Source organism: Marmota flaviventris, chromosome 1, assembly GCF_047511675.1.
Source record: "Marmota flaviventris isolate mMarFla1 chromosome 1, mMarFla1.hap1, whole genome shotgun sequence".
In the NCBI taxonomy this organism is placed as follows: Eukaryota; Metazoa; Chordata; class Mammalia; order Rodentia; family Sciuridae; genus Marmota; species Marmota flaviventris.
In genome coordinates, this window is record NC_092498.1 from 220233892 (window position 1) to 220247524 (window position 13633).

At 62.1% G+C, this 13633-nt stretch overlaps 1 protein-coding gene across 2 annotated transcripts; it reads right to left on the bottom strand.

The window, feature by feature from the left end:
• Positions 1 to 3344: 3344 nt before the first annotated feature.
• Wdr18 (WD repeat domain 18) lies at positions 3345 to 9778 on the bottom strand. Of its 2 annotated transcripts, none has more exons than XM_027952694.2 (10): positions 9538 to 9778; positions 8459 to 8569; positions 6130 to 6263; positions 5892 to 6033; positions 5296 to 5439; positions 5130 to 5194; positions 4920 to 5044; positions 4623 to 4789; positions 3739 to 3807; positions 3345 to 3644 (listed from the first exon to the last, which is right to left on the bottom strand). In XM_027952694.2, exons 1-10 carry the CDS (start codon positions 9745 to 9747, stop codon positions 3513 to 3515), a joined length of 1299 nt encoding a protein of 432 aa, XP_027808495.2. In that variant the 5' UTR covers positions 9748 to 9778; the 3' UTR covers positions 3345 to 3512. The 2 variants fall into 2 exon arrangements, with proteins under 2 accessions (XP_027808495.2, XP_027808496.2); XM_027952695.3 differs by lacking the exon at positions 9538 to 9778 and adding an exon at positions 8999 to 9199.
• Positions 9779 to 13633: the final 3855 nt, after the last annotated feature.

Sequence of the window (13633 nt, forward strand, 5' to 3'; positions counted from 1 at the left end):
CACCCTGTCTCCTCCACCCCGGGCTCTCATCCTGCTGTTGTGTCTGAGACCTTCTCTCCCACTCTGCTCTGGGAGGGCAGAGGGGGGTCTGACTCGGTCACTCCTGTCTCCAGTAGGACTCAGTCATGCCTTGAGCAACTGCTCAGACGAGGACGCTTGGTTCCATCACCCTCCTCCCCTGTTCAGAAGTGCCCTCGCCATCCCTCAGGCTCCGTCCTCAGTCTCCCTGTGTCAGCGGGGCCAGACCTGGGTTGGTGACACACCCAACAGGGGCTTGGTGGACAGTCAGAGACTCAGGGCGAAGGACGCAGGCTCAGGCAGCAGCTTCCAGGAATGCACTCTTCCTTCTGGTGGGGGCAGACAGAGACCCCAGACTAGGGAAGACCCCACTCTCCAGACCCCTCAGGTGGCAGGCAATGTGCCACCAAGTTGGCCAGCTGCGCTGAGCAGATCTGCATGGGTCAGCCATGTACACACGTACACACGTGCACCTCCTTTTGGAGCCAAAATTAAAGAAGAAAAAACTCCATTAAATGAACAAAAATGCCAAATGTCAGCCATTTCCAGCCAGCAAATGAGCTGAATTTTGAGTGACTCTAATGAGGGTTTGGTGGCTCCATCTGAGTGTTCAGGGACCCCTTGTCCAGCTGCCTGGCCAGGCATCCCAAGAGAGAAATTTGGTCCTCAAGGGTTCTGGATCCCAGGTCCCTGCCCTCCCAAGCCCAGCCACAGTCACAGCAGGGAGCCCCTCTGGCCCTCAGGGGGTCCCCAGGCTGTATGCTGACCCCACGTCCATCTCCAGAACCTTCCATCCCCACAAGCAGAAGCTCTGCCCACTCAGCAGCAGCTCCTACCCCTCCCCTCCCCGCCCTGGCCCACCGTGCTGCTTCCTGTCTGTGTAGCTGAGACTCCAGGGACCTCCTGGGGGTGACCCTGCAGCACAGCCCTGTGCAGTGGGGGTCAGGGCACCCTTCCTGTTCACGACTCGTGTGTGTGTGCTTGGTGGGCACTGGGCCACCTGTGCCATGGTGTCCCCATCTCGGCCGGGTGGCTGGCCTGGCTGTGGGCACGGGGGTTCAGGACCCTGCTGCTGGCCTCATGACCTGGCCCTGTTCTTCAGGAGCCACAGGCTGTCTTGCAGATAGATGCCCCGCCTCATATTCCCACCAGCTGCATGGGGTCACGCGGGTTTGGATGACAGCCATGCCGCAGGGAGGGAAGTGACAGCTCCCTGGTCTCCATGAAGAGCCTTGAGCCAGCCAGGCACGGAAGCCAGGCCTGTCGCCATCCCAGCCATCCCAGCCCTGGGAGGCTGCAGCAGGAGGGTTGCAAGTTCAAGGCTGGCCTCAGCAACAGAGGGAGACCCTGCCTCAAAATACAAAGCCACCAGAGCTGGGTGTGGCTCAGCGGTCGAGCAGAGTCCTCCCAGAGAGTGGCCTCTTCCTTCGTGGGCCTGCCTCCCATGCCTGTGCCAAGGGTCCACAGGGGCCCTGTGGATCCCTGATCCTGCTGTCGTCACCCGGGGCAGGTCTCCGTCATCTGGCTCTCACCCCACCTGAGAACGCAGACCTGAAGGGGGTGCAGGAGAGTATCTGGGTAGGGGGTCCCCTCGGTTGACCAGGACTGGGCAGGGAGGGGACGCAGCAGAGGAGGGTGTGTCCGAGGATGCTGTGGAGAGTGCCCTGCCCCACACCTGACTTCACACATCAGCCTGGCCCTGGAGGGCTCCCCGAGGTCGGCCAGGGACACCCCTTCTGCAGATGAGGGAGCTGAGCCAGAGCCCGGTGTGGTTTATGAGGTCAGTTGCCATTTCATGGGTCAGCTGGGCCCCACCTCTTGCTGCCTGGACCCCCACCCCAGCCTATGGTGTGCAGAAGGCAGCGTTCCTTCAGTCCAGTGGCTGCAGGAGGGCAGCCAAGGACAGTGTGGGCACGAAAGCCACCGGGCACAGCCATCTGCTCTCAACGCCAGGATCTCCCTGGGCTCCTGCTGCCAGAGGCAGTGGCGTCTAGTTGGGATGGCCACCATCTACAGCTGCCCTCACAGGCCTGCCTTCACCGGCCCACCCTTGTCCCCAGTCACGGGTGGGGTGGCCACACCAGGACTTCCAGATGTTGGCTGGGGCCCTCTGGCCACAGGAACCCTGGGGGGCTGCAGGGGAGAGCTCTGACTCCCAGGGACCTTAGCTCCCTCAGCCCCACCCTGTGGCTCCAGGCCTCCCAGCCTCACCCCTGCAAAGGGGTGTGGTGAGCAGCTGAAAGGTGGCGGCCAGGGGTGGGCGTGGGTGTCAGGGAGCACCGCCAGAGACCTCGGAGCCGTGGGGCTGCCAGCCCAATACTGCAACCCTCCAGGCTCAGCTCAAGGTAGACAGGCCTGGGCGCTGCAGGAGCTGGCCTGCCCCTTGGGGTTCCTGGGGGGCGAGTGGCTTGAGGGCCCCACACAGCACGTGCAGGATGGGGCAGGTGGGGGTACCAGGAGAAGGACCAGGCCAGTCTGCCAGCCGCGAGGAGAGCCCTAAAGAGGTCAGCTGCACTGCGCTGGCGTGGCCAGGGCATGACGGCACCAGCTGTCACATGGGTTTTCTGGACCATTAAACAGAGGTGTCAGTTAGGGAAGCCTTCTGGAAAGTTCCTGGGACATCTGGGCTGGGCGCCAGGGACTGGCTGGCGGCTGGCAGCATTCCTAGGACAGTGGGGTGGGGAGAGTGGCCTCCTTCAGCCCTGATGCTGGCCAGCACGGTCAGGTGGCCAGAGCGTATCCCGCTAGGGAGCTGGCCTAGAATGGTCCCCACACCGCTGCCCTCCCAGGTGGGAGCAGTCTTTCCCCTTTCTGAAGAGCCCGTCCACAGCATGCCTTCACCCGGCAGGGGACTTGGGTGAGGCCCTTAAGACGACCATGTCACCTCCCAAGATGAAGCAGCCATGGGGGCTGGTCCTGGTGCCCACCACTGTGCTGGGACAGAGCAGCCAGTGTTGAGCCTGAGCCCACCCCACCATGGCCATCCCCATGTCCCAGAAGGGGTCAAGCAACTGGTTGGGCCCCTGCCCTCCAGGGCTGGACATAGTTCCCTCTGCCCTGGGGGCATCCTTACCCCTGGCAGCTGGCCCTGCCCCAGTGTCCCCATGGCTAGCAGAGACGGCCCCCCCCCCCCCCCACTGAGCTGTTGGCTCCTTCTGCAACCCCTGGGCCTCCACACCTGCCTGCCTGCTGCATGGGGCTGGCCACCTCCAGGCCAGAGGAGACTTAGCCTGGAACCCGCTGACCACAGTCCCCCCACCGCGGCATTGGGTCTGGAGGGCCCAGTTTGGCCACTGGGTCTGGCAGGGACACATGGCAGCAGAAAGTGGCTTTTACATAATCTTTTGTTAAAAACAGAACAGCACCGTGGAACACGACCCATACCAGTGGACCAAAACCCAGTACAAAATCCAAACGAAACACAAAACTGGCCCAAGCGCGTGGGCCCGGCCCTTGAGGGCGCTGGTCGCCCGAGGCTTCTCGCAGCGCAGCCCTCACTTGGCTGGCCGCGTGATGATGCGCGTGGAGAAGTCGAAGAGATCGCGGTTGATCTTGCGCAGGTTGCGAACTTGGTCCTCCAGCTCCGTCACGCGCACGCGCAGCTGGTCCTGGCCGCCTAGCACGTTCTAGGGAGGGGCGGGGGTCAGAGGGCAAAGAGGATCAGCACCCCCTCCCCCTGGGGAGCCCCCGCCCCGCCCCGCCCCGCCCCGCCCCGCCCACCTTCTCCATAGTGCTGCACATGACCTTGTGCAGTTGCTCCAAGCGGTCCAGGTAGCTGGGCTCTGATCCCTGCAACACAAGGGCACCCGTGACCCCGGGCTGTGCCACACTGCCAGGCCACATCACCTGGAATGCTGCCCCCAGCTCGGACAGGCAGTGCCCTTGCCGGCCAGTGACAAGACAGGAGACCGCGGCTCAGAGGCCAGGTGGCCGCTAGGAGGCAAGGTGCTCTTTCCAATGTGTCACTGTCCAAGACTGCCTGGGAGAGTCCTGGGGACAGCAACAGGAATGGAGACAGGCACAGTGCAGAAGTGGTACCTGGGCAGGGCATAAGGCTCTGGACCTGGAGTGGGATCAAGTTGCTGCCCAGGAGGGGGGCCAGCCAGCCTGCAGGGTCAGCTCCACCCATAAAGCTGTCCAGTGGCAGCCACAATGGCCAGGCCTGGCCATGGGCCGTGAACCAGAGGCCTGCAGCGGTGAATGCAGCAGGCCCAGTGTGGCCAGGCCCAAGACAGTCACGTGGATGCCAGGCAGGGGTTCGAGGGTCGTGACACCACCTGCGGCCTTAGCGGGGACCCTCACAGAACCATCTGGAAACACCACTGCCCACCGGAGATGGCTGTGGAGGGTCAGAGCACTGAGTGGTCAGGTGTTGGCAGGACACCCCTACACGCAAGGCCTGCAGCCACCCTAGAAGTTCTGGCATTTCCTGGACCCAGGCTGCCTGGGCCCCTAATGCCACCGGTGGCCAGTCAGCTGGCGGTGTTTTAGGGAGACACCGAGAGGCAGACCTTCCAGCTGGGAGGGGATGCCGAGGGTGTGGGCCTGTGAGAACCCCCAGGAAAAGGTGCAGAGGCACCCTGCCGAGCAGGTGGGGGGCCTACCTGCTGGTAGCGGCCTAGGCGCACGGGGAGGCCCCCTCCTTGAGGCTCGTCCCCATGCTCGGCGCCCAGTAGGTGCTTGTTGAATCGGGGCAGCGGCAGGCTGGGCTTGAAGTCGGAGTTCAGCATGCCCACTGGCGCCAGCAGGATGGAGGCGTTGGTCACAGGGCCTGGGGGACACCAACAGTCAGCCCCACAAACCCAGGGCCTGAAGCCGGGGCTGGCCAGGCCCGCAGGCCCAGGAGGCCACTGGCCCTCATGCTGTGCCCGTTCCTTGTGTGGATTCCTGCGGCCACCCACCTCTGAGGGCCATGGTCCGGATGCACTGCTTGCTCTGAACGTCCCAGAGACGCACTGTCTCATCATGGGAGCCTGAGAGCAGCACACTGCCGTCAGTGGACACCGACAGGCAGGTCACCTGGTTCCTAGGAGATGGACCCAAACAGGGTTAAGAAAGACCAGTGGAAACCCTTGGTCCAGGCCGTGCCTCAGCCCCCTCTCTGTCCCCACCTGTGCCCTCTGAAGACCTTCCCAGGGTCCTGCTCTGGCTGGAAGCTCCTCTCCCTCTCTGTGGGCTGTGGAGGCCAAGACAGGTTGTGAGCACCAGGGAGCCACCAGCTGCTGCCCGCAGCCCCCAGCCCCAACAGAGCTGCCCACTCTCCTGCCACCCACTCACCCGAGCACAGAGGTCCACTTGGAATATGGAGCCATCACTGCCACCACAGAACACGTGGTGTTCGGCCAGGTCCATGGTCACAGCCATGATGCCCACATCAAACAGGACGGACAGCAGCAACTCGCCAGAAGAGATCTCCCACAGCTGGGAGGGGCAGTGGGGGGTGGGAGGTGTGGGCACAGGGCTCTGGGTGGGGGCTCTGGGAAGGTCAGGGGTTGGTGGTCCTCAACCTGGACACCTTGGCCCTGGGGTCCTATTCAATGGGAGCTGTCAGGGTCCAGGAGACTCGGTCTTCCCTGGCATGGAGCTTGTTCTCCTGCAGAAGAATCCCTGCCCCCACCAGTGAAGTCTCAAGGGCAGCGATGCCCTCAAACCTGCACAGGCCTGGCCCAGGGCCTTGGCCAGGCACGGCGGGCCGAGTGGGAATTTCCAGGAGACAGGCTGGGCTGTCCACCCTTGCTGGATGTCCTTGGGGCTTAAAGCACCAGGAGATTACAAGCTGTCTGGCACTGACGGCTGGGGGAGGAGATGGCTTGCTCAAGCCACCAGGAACCCAGTCTGTGAGCCGCGGAGCACAGGCCAGCGGGGGGCTCTACCTTCACTGTCTGGTCCAGCGAGGCAGTGGCCACCCGGGCCAGGGGGCCCCCAAAGCCGCAGTGCAGGTCTGTGATGGGGAGCGTGTGCTGAGACCAGACGTGCCGGGGCGCAGGGATTCTGGAGGGGTCCACCTGCAGCACACTGGGGGCGGGAGGCCCCTGGAGTCGCCCCAGCACTTGGAATACCCGTACTCCCCGTCCTACCAGCCCTGCCTGGGCCCCTGGGTGGGCATGCTACCTGCAGAGGCTCCAGGTCAGCACCAGGCAGTCCCTGCCCCCAGAGAGGAAGTGGCTGCTGTCACCAGTGAACTTGAGGCACGAGAGATCCTGGTAGTGGCGGTTCAGGATGACCAAGAGGTTCCCGGTGGAGACCTGGGAGTGAACAGGGCACCCAGGTCGGGAGGAAGCTGGGCTACTGGTCCCACCCCGGGCTGCAGGATGCAGGGGCACACCACAGGAGCCCTATCCACCCGTCCTGGGGCCAGAGCAAACCCCAGGGACAGGGTGAGCAGCTTTGTAGTCCAGGGCAAAGGAAGGCCCCGCTACACCCCCGACTGAGCTTCATGGATGGCACACTGCTGGCTGTCCTGCCAGTGCCCCCTTGTCCCCATCTGCACGACAAAAGGAAAGGGGGACACATCTCCTGCCACCAAGAGGGGCACCTCCTCTGCTTTCGCCCCGGACTGGTGGCCAACCCTAGGGAAGGCATGGGGCTGCTGCGGGGCTCCCTGAGGCAGGGCTGGCTGGGGACTTGGCCGCTCGGCACTTGGCCACAGTGGAAATCTCTTTGGAAATCCGCGGCTGGGCATGCAGAAGGCCCATCTCAAGCAGAGGAAGTGGGGGCAGCTGGTGGCAGAGACGCGCCCACTTGCATGGCACCCGAGAGGGGCTAAGCTGAAATGTGCCCTGCCCAAGTATGTTCCAGCCCTGACCCCCTCCCCAGGACCTGTAAATGGGACCTTATTCAGAAACAGGGTCAAACTGGGTGCAGCCCAGAGGTACAGAGCTTGCCCAGCACCATGAGGCCCTGGACTCAATCCCCAGCACTGCAGAGAAGGAAGGAGGAGGAGAGGGGCCTCTGCAGAAGTGGTCAGTTGAGAGGAGGGCACAGTGCAGCAGGATGGGCCCTCAGTCCGGCAGCTGTCATCCTCATGAGGACAGGAGATGGGGTGACGGCAGAGATGACAGCATGCAGCCACAGCAGGGGCATGGCGCCCCAGATCTGAAGGCAGCAGGAAGGACCCTACTGTAGGCATCCAGGCCCTGGCCAACCTGCACACCTGCAGCCTGGACTTCTTGGCTTCAGGGCTGGGAGGGCAATTTTCTGTCGTCTGAAGCTGCCTGTCCATGGTGCTTTCTAGGGCATCCTCAGGAGGCTCACACAGCAAGCCCCCACCTAGCAAGCCAGGCCCTCCTCTGGCCTCTGTTTCCCCACCTGCACCCAGGGCTGTCCCAGAGCAGAGAAGGACTAAGTGATGTTGTTTGCACCATCCAGCTCAGACCTGGACAAGGGCAGCTCTCACGGAGCTGGGCAGATGGGGCCACACTGTGTCTCCTGGGAGATCCAGTCCCTGGGAGCCAGCAGCATGAAGGGAAGGCCCAGGACTCGGAGCTGCTACAGACCAGCCACTGACCCACAACCTGCTCTAGGGCTTGCAGTCTCTCCTCACATACCCTCACCCTCACCCACGGGCCGTCAGACCACCACTCCCTACCCTCAGCAAGAAGGGAGCCTCTGGTGCCTCCCCAGGGGGAAGGACCACTAAACTTCTGCCCGCATGCAGCCCACCCTGGGCTGCGGGCAAGCAGGGCAGACAACCTGGAGCCCGTGCCATGTCTCCCTCTCTGCCTCAGCAACTTCTCAGCATCTCGGGCTGAGGGTGAAGTTCCAGGGTGACGGGATGTCCCCAGCACCTCTGGGAGGAGGGGACAAGATCAGGGAGGGGAGAGATGCAGCTCTTTGGCCTGGAACCCTGTACTGCCTGCATCTCCAGCTCCAAGTGGGTGCTCACCACCCTGAACAGGTGACAGCACCTAACAGACTCTGGGCCAAAGCCAGCTGAGGCCTGACTCTGTAGGTTAAGCTCCAGTGGCACGTCACCAAGCCGTGCCCACTGTTACAGGTTGTCTAGGGCCACTTCCCTGCCAGGCCAGAGCTGAGCACTTGGCCTAAACATGAAGTTCAAAATGCAGGCCCTTGGCAGAAACGGATGAGTGTGGCAGGGACTGGATGGTGCGCGAGGGCCTGAGGGGCCATCACCTGATTTTCCCAAAGATAAGAAAAAGAGAGGCTGAACCCTGACCCCTTTATAACTTAAGAGTCAGACGAAGTCCACTGCTTGGAAGAGATGCTCTGCCAATGTGGGGATGGCCCCGAAAGTCTACAGTGTCCCCCGCCTAGACTGCACTGTGATCTACCGAGGAGGACTCAGGCAGAATAAAGACATTTAAAGGCAAGGCTCTCTGGGGACTCAAGAACCTCAAGGGAACCGAGGAAGGCAGAGCAGGGTTGAGACCCCAGAGCAGTCGCCAACTGCTCCCCCTGGGCACTCTGGGTGCTTTCTCACCTCCCATAAGTAGATGCTTTCTGCAATTCCTGCCAGGACATAGAGGCCATTGGGTGATGTGGTCAGACAGGTGACAGGTCCAGGGCACATGATCTTTTGCTGGAGCTGGTCCTGGGGACACACAATAGAACCCTGAGCATCTGGTGAGAGGTAGGGGAGGGTGAGTGGAGGGGACACTCAGGCAACTGGTAAATTCAGAGTGCTAGAAAGAGAAGCAGGGCCGGGCGCTGTGGCAAGGCCTGTAATCCCAGCAACTCAGGAGGCGGAGGCAGGAGAATCAAGAGTTCAAAGCCAGCCTCAGTAAAAGCCAGGTGCTAAGCAACTCAGTGAGACCCTGTCTCTAAATAAATGAAATACAAACTAGAAAAATGACCCGGGCACAGAGCTGGACTGAATGCACTGTCCAGCAAGGTAGCTCCTGGGGTATAAGCATGACCGTGCTTTCTCTGGAGAGGAGAAGAGCAGCAAAGCAAAAAGGTCTGTGAGGACCCTGGATCCAGAGTCCAACAGCCAGTAGGCCTGCACTCCAATCCAGCTCACCCTACTGTGACTCTGAACCAGGTAACATGGAGTAGCGGTCGCCCAGAGTGATCTCAGCAAGTCCACGGGGCGGCAAGCAGATTTGGGGGCTGCATTCTGGGGCTACTAATGGAGAAGAAACGGTAGGAAAGGCTCCGATATTGAAGGTGTCTTTGGGGGATGAATGCCTGAGTCTCTGGGGCTATCCTTCCAGGGGGCTCCCAGAGATCTCGGACCCTCTGCATCCTTCTGCAAAATCACAAGATACAAAGGACCCTATTCACCCCCTTTAATCAAATTTAGCGCTCCCGAGCTCGCGCATGCGAGCAAGAAACCTCCCCCACAAGCTAAGCATGTGCAAGGCCAGCTCTCCAGGACCCGACCTCGGCTCCCACGCATGCGCAGAGTGCCCTCAGGCGCCCACCGCCCGCGCAGGCGGTCTAACTCGACACCCCCACCCCGTTCCCCTCTAGGACTCTGGGCGCGTAGGACTCTTTCGCGTCCCCGCTCCCTCTCGAAGCCCCACGCGCCACCCCGTGTCCCGAGCCCGTGTTTCGCACCTTCCGCTGCAGCTCCCAGGCGCTGATGTAATTCTTGCCCAGCTGAGCCGCCAGGAGGTACTCGCCATTGAGCAGCGCCAGGCCGCGGGGCCCAGCCTGGCCGCCGCGGTAGGTGAGCAGGTTGGCGCCCGAGTGCAGCTCCCACACGACACAGCTCCACAGCTGCGCCGCCGAGTCCGTACACACGGCTACCTCCATGGGCGCCGCCATCTTCCCCAGCCGCCACGTCCCGGAAGTGTGTCATCCCCAGCGAGACGCGGACCCTGGCGACTCGCAAGCTAGAGCGGCACCTACTCGCTCTTGGGCGGGGTTGGCGGACCCGCGCAGGCGTACATGCCTCAGGTGGACCTGCGGCGGCGGGCCTTCAGCAGGGAGTCGTGGGTCGCAGGGCTCGGTTAGAGTTGTTGGATAGCGACCTCTTCCGAGTCGGAGGGTTTCTTTTGAGCAGTTAGGGTGATCTGGCCATTTCCTTCTGTTCGCTTTTGGCCAAGTGGCCATTCTTTTGGATTATTATTCTTTTGGTACAAGGGTTGAATCCAGGGGCGCTTAACCACTGAGCCACATCCTTACAACCCCAGGCCTTGTAATTCTTTTTGAGAGAGAGGTCTGAGCTGCTGAGGCGGGTTTTGAGCTTGCGATCCTCCGGTCTCAGCCTCCCAAGCTTCTGGGATTACAGGTGTGCACCACTGCGCCTGGCTTCGGATTTTTTTTTTATGTTCAAACATGAAGTACCCACCTCACAGTCCTACACGAAGACACTGCACGTAGAACAGACTACACACCTTACAGCAGCGGGTGGAGGGCTGGGGCGGTCTCAGTGGGGGCCAGCTTGCCTAGCCTGCAGGAGATCCTGGGTTCCATCCAGGATGGAACCAGCCAACAAAATAGCCCTCCGCCATAGCCCTAGGTGGCGCACAGTGCCTTGTGATTAAATGCTTACTTTATTGATCAGTGTCTACCTCCCCTTTGACCTTACCTCTTTGGGGCCAGTTGGTTCACGCCCAGCGCGTCGCAGCTCTGAGTAGCACTAGTTGCAGGCCAGAGCTGCCAACCTCAGGCCACGTCCCTAAACAGAGGTTCCTTCCTTCCTTCCTCTTTCTTCCCTTCCTTCCTTTCCTTCCCTTCCTTCCTTCCTTCCCTTCCTTCCTTCCTTCCTTCCTCCCTTTCTTCCTTCCTTCCCTTCCTTTCCTTCCTTCCTTCCTTTCCTTCCTTCCTTCCCTTCCCTTCCTTCCTTCCTTCCCTTCCTTCCTTCCTTCCTTCCTCCCTTTCTTCCCTTCCTTCCTTCCCTTCCCTTCCCTTCCTTCCCTTCCTTTCCTTCCTTCCTTCCTTTCCTTCCTTCCTTCCCTTCCTTTCCTTCCTTCCTTCCCTTCCTTTCCTTCCTTCCTTCCTTTCCTTCCTTCCTTCCCTTCCCTTCCCTTCCTTCCTTCCTTCCCTTCCTTCCTTCCTTCCTTCCTCCCTTTCTTCCCTTCCTTCCTTCCCTTCCCTTCCCTTCCTTCCCTTCCTTCCTTCCTTTCCTTCCTTCCTTCCCTTCCTTCCTTCCTTCCTTCCCTTTCCTTCCTTCCTTCCTCCCTTTCTTCCCTTCCTTCCTTCCTTCCCTTCCTTCCTTCCTTCCTTCCCTTCCTTCCTTCCTTCCTTCCCTTCCCTTCCTTTCCTTCCTTCCCTTTCCTTCCTTCCTCCCTTCCTTTCCTTCCTCCCTTCCTTCCCTTCCTTCCTTCCTTCCTTCCTTCCCTTCCTTCCTTCCTTCCTCCCTCCCTCCCTTCCTTCCTTCCTTCCCTTCCTTCCCTTCCTTTCCTTCCTTTCCTTCCTTCCTCCCTTCCTTCCTCCCTCCCTCCCTCCCTCCCCTCCCTCCCTCCCTCCTTTCTTTCTGGTGCTGGGAAAGCAACCCAGCCTCCCGCATGCCGGGCGAGCGCTGGGCCACTGGGCCGCATCCCAGCCCTAACCAGCAGCAGGGTACGGCGTGGGGCAGCGGCTGGCGCGGAGGAGGGAGAACTCGCGGGTCTCCGGGCCGGGCCCGGCTCAGGGGGCCTGCGGGGCGGAGGCCGGGCCGCGACGTGCGACCCCGCCCGGGGGAGGGTCGCGGTGCGGCCGCCAGGGGGCAGGCGCGAGCCGCGGCGGGAGCGGGACGGCGCACCTGGCGGGGTCCGGGGCGACCTTCAGCGGCGAGCGCGACGGGCGGGCGACGGGCGGGAAGGCCTCGTGGTGCAGCTTGGCTGCATTTTGTCCTGAGCGAGTCCGGCCCCAGGAGCGGCTCCGGTCCCCTTCCAGAATGTGGTGGGGTGTTTGCGGGGGCTTGAGCCCAGGGGCGCCCTACCTCTGAGCTGCGACCAGGCCTTGTAACTTTCTCGGACAGGGCCTTGCTGAGTTGGGGAGGCTGGCCCTGAACCTGCCGCCCCCCTGCCTCCTAGGAGAGGTGGGGATGACAAGCGGGCCACCATGGTGTTTTTTTCCAGGCCTCCTCCCTGCCTTCTTAGCCACTGTAAGAAACCAGGAAGACAAACAAGAAAGAGAAGTCAGAGGCCGGCATGAGGCTCCCTGGAGCCGGGGTCCCACAGCACAGCAGGGGCAGAGTCACCTCCAGGGCTGACTTCATGTTCACACACCAGCTGGAGGGAGACCCGGGCTGATTTTGCCTCCTTTGTACCTGGGGCAGGTCACTGCTTGGCTCTGGGCCTCAGATCCCCTCCTGTGTGTAGGGGTGCTGTTGTTCTTGGGGTGCTGCTGAGAGGGTTCTGTGAGGGCTAGGATGCACCCTGGCCGCGTCCCCAGGGGAGTCTGAACCGGAAGCCTCTGAGTTCCTGGGTTCCAGGATCTTAGACAGGCCCTGTGGGTGTCGGGAAGAGGTGTATGGACTCCGAGCCCCAAAGAGGCCCTTGTGGTAGATGGTCTGGCAGGGCAGGCTGGGCAGCTGGACTGCGGTCATCCCCCTCACAGGCCAGGCAAGTGTGGCCCTCCCTTCTCCCCTCCGGGGACCTGCTGGCTGGACTGCCTTGCAGGGTCAGAGGTCACCCCACCCCCAGCCTGGCTCCTGGAATGAGGACTGACCAGTTGTCAGAGCTGCTGGATAAAAGCCACACTTGGGGGCGTCCCCAGACCACCCAGTGACTGGGTCTTGGTGCCAGCTGGGCGCCTGTCCTCCATCTGAGGCTGGGAGTGTGTGGGGGTGGGGCAGCCTCCCAGGAAACTGGAGCTGAGACCCACACCCTCCCTCTGGCCCGCCCCCACCCTGACCGCAGGCCACACCAGCAAGGTCCAGCTGTCCTCAGGGCAGCCCCTGGTCCACACTGAGGGCAGAGGGAGGACAGGTGACTCAGTCACCACCCCCTCCTTGAGACCAAGCCAGCCCCTGGCCTCTGCTGACCCATGTGGGCTGGGGAGGATGGGGGCTGGATCCTGGCTGTGTCCCCAGGGCTGTGTGGCCTCAGGGCCCCTCAGCTCCCTCCCTGAGGCACCTGGCTGAGGAATGAAGCTGCAGGACTGGACCGTCCACTTTGCTGGAGAGGGGCCTTTTGTTTTTGATCCCTGTCCTTATCTCCCTGGGGGTCCAGGGACTGATGGGCCAACCTCTTCTGGGAGTGGTGGCAGATGGACTTGTGGCAGGGGTATGTTCCTCTTTAGCAGGCTCTGGATACAGGGCCTCAGGTGACCCGGGAGCCAGGGCTCTGGGGGTAGAGAGGGAGTTGTTTTTCTCTCCAACAGGCAGCCTGGAGAGGGAGCAGCCCAGGCCAGCCCTGGCCAGAACTTTGGGGCAGGGGAGCCAGGTGGCCAGTCTGCGCCTGCCCACCTAGCCATGCTGCCCTTGAGTGTGAACAGGGAGGTCAGCCGGGCACCTCCTTCATCTGGTTCCCAGGGCGCTGCTCCCTGGAGGCCACACCTGCTGTGCCTGGACCCCGAGGCCTGGTCTCCAGCAGGACCCTGGGGTCAGGCTGGCAATGAGCCCTTTGAGGGAAAGCCAACCCCAGGGGAGGCCCAGGGAGCAGGGAGCCCCAGCTGTGTCAGCCGGCTTCTGCTGGGCTGTCCCCGAGGGCAGGGGCAGGAGTCACGTGCCCTCGCCCAGGGGACCCGGATGACGTCCTGGTGGGTGAGTCGCGGGAGCGGG

Bases quoted from the DNA above. Each gene is read 5' to 3' on its own strand.
- Wdr18 (XM_027952694.2), bottom strand. From the start codon at position 9,747: ATGGCGGCGCCCATGGAGGTAGCCGTGTGTACGGACTCGGCGGCGCAG. The intron at 5,045-5,129 runs GTGGGGACAGAG...TCCATCTCCTAG, and splicing joins AAGGTCTTCAGAGGGCACAG to GAACCAGGTGACCTGCCTGT. The intron at 3,645-3,738 runs GTGGGCGGGGCG...GCCCCTCCCTAG, and splicing joins TGTGCAGCACTATGGAGAAG to AACGTGCTAGGCGGCCAGGA.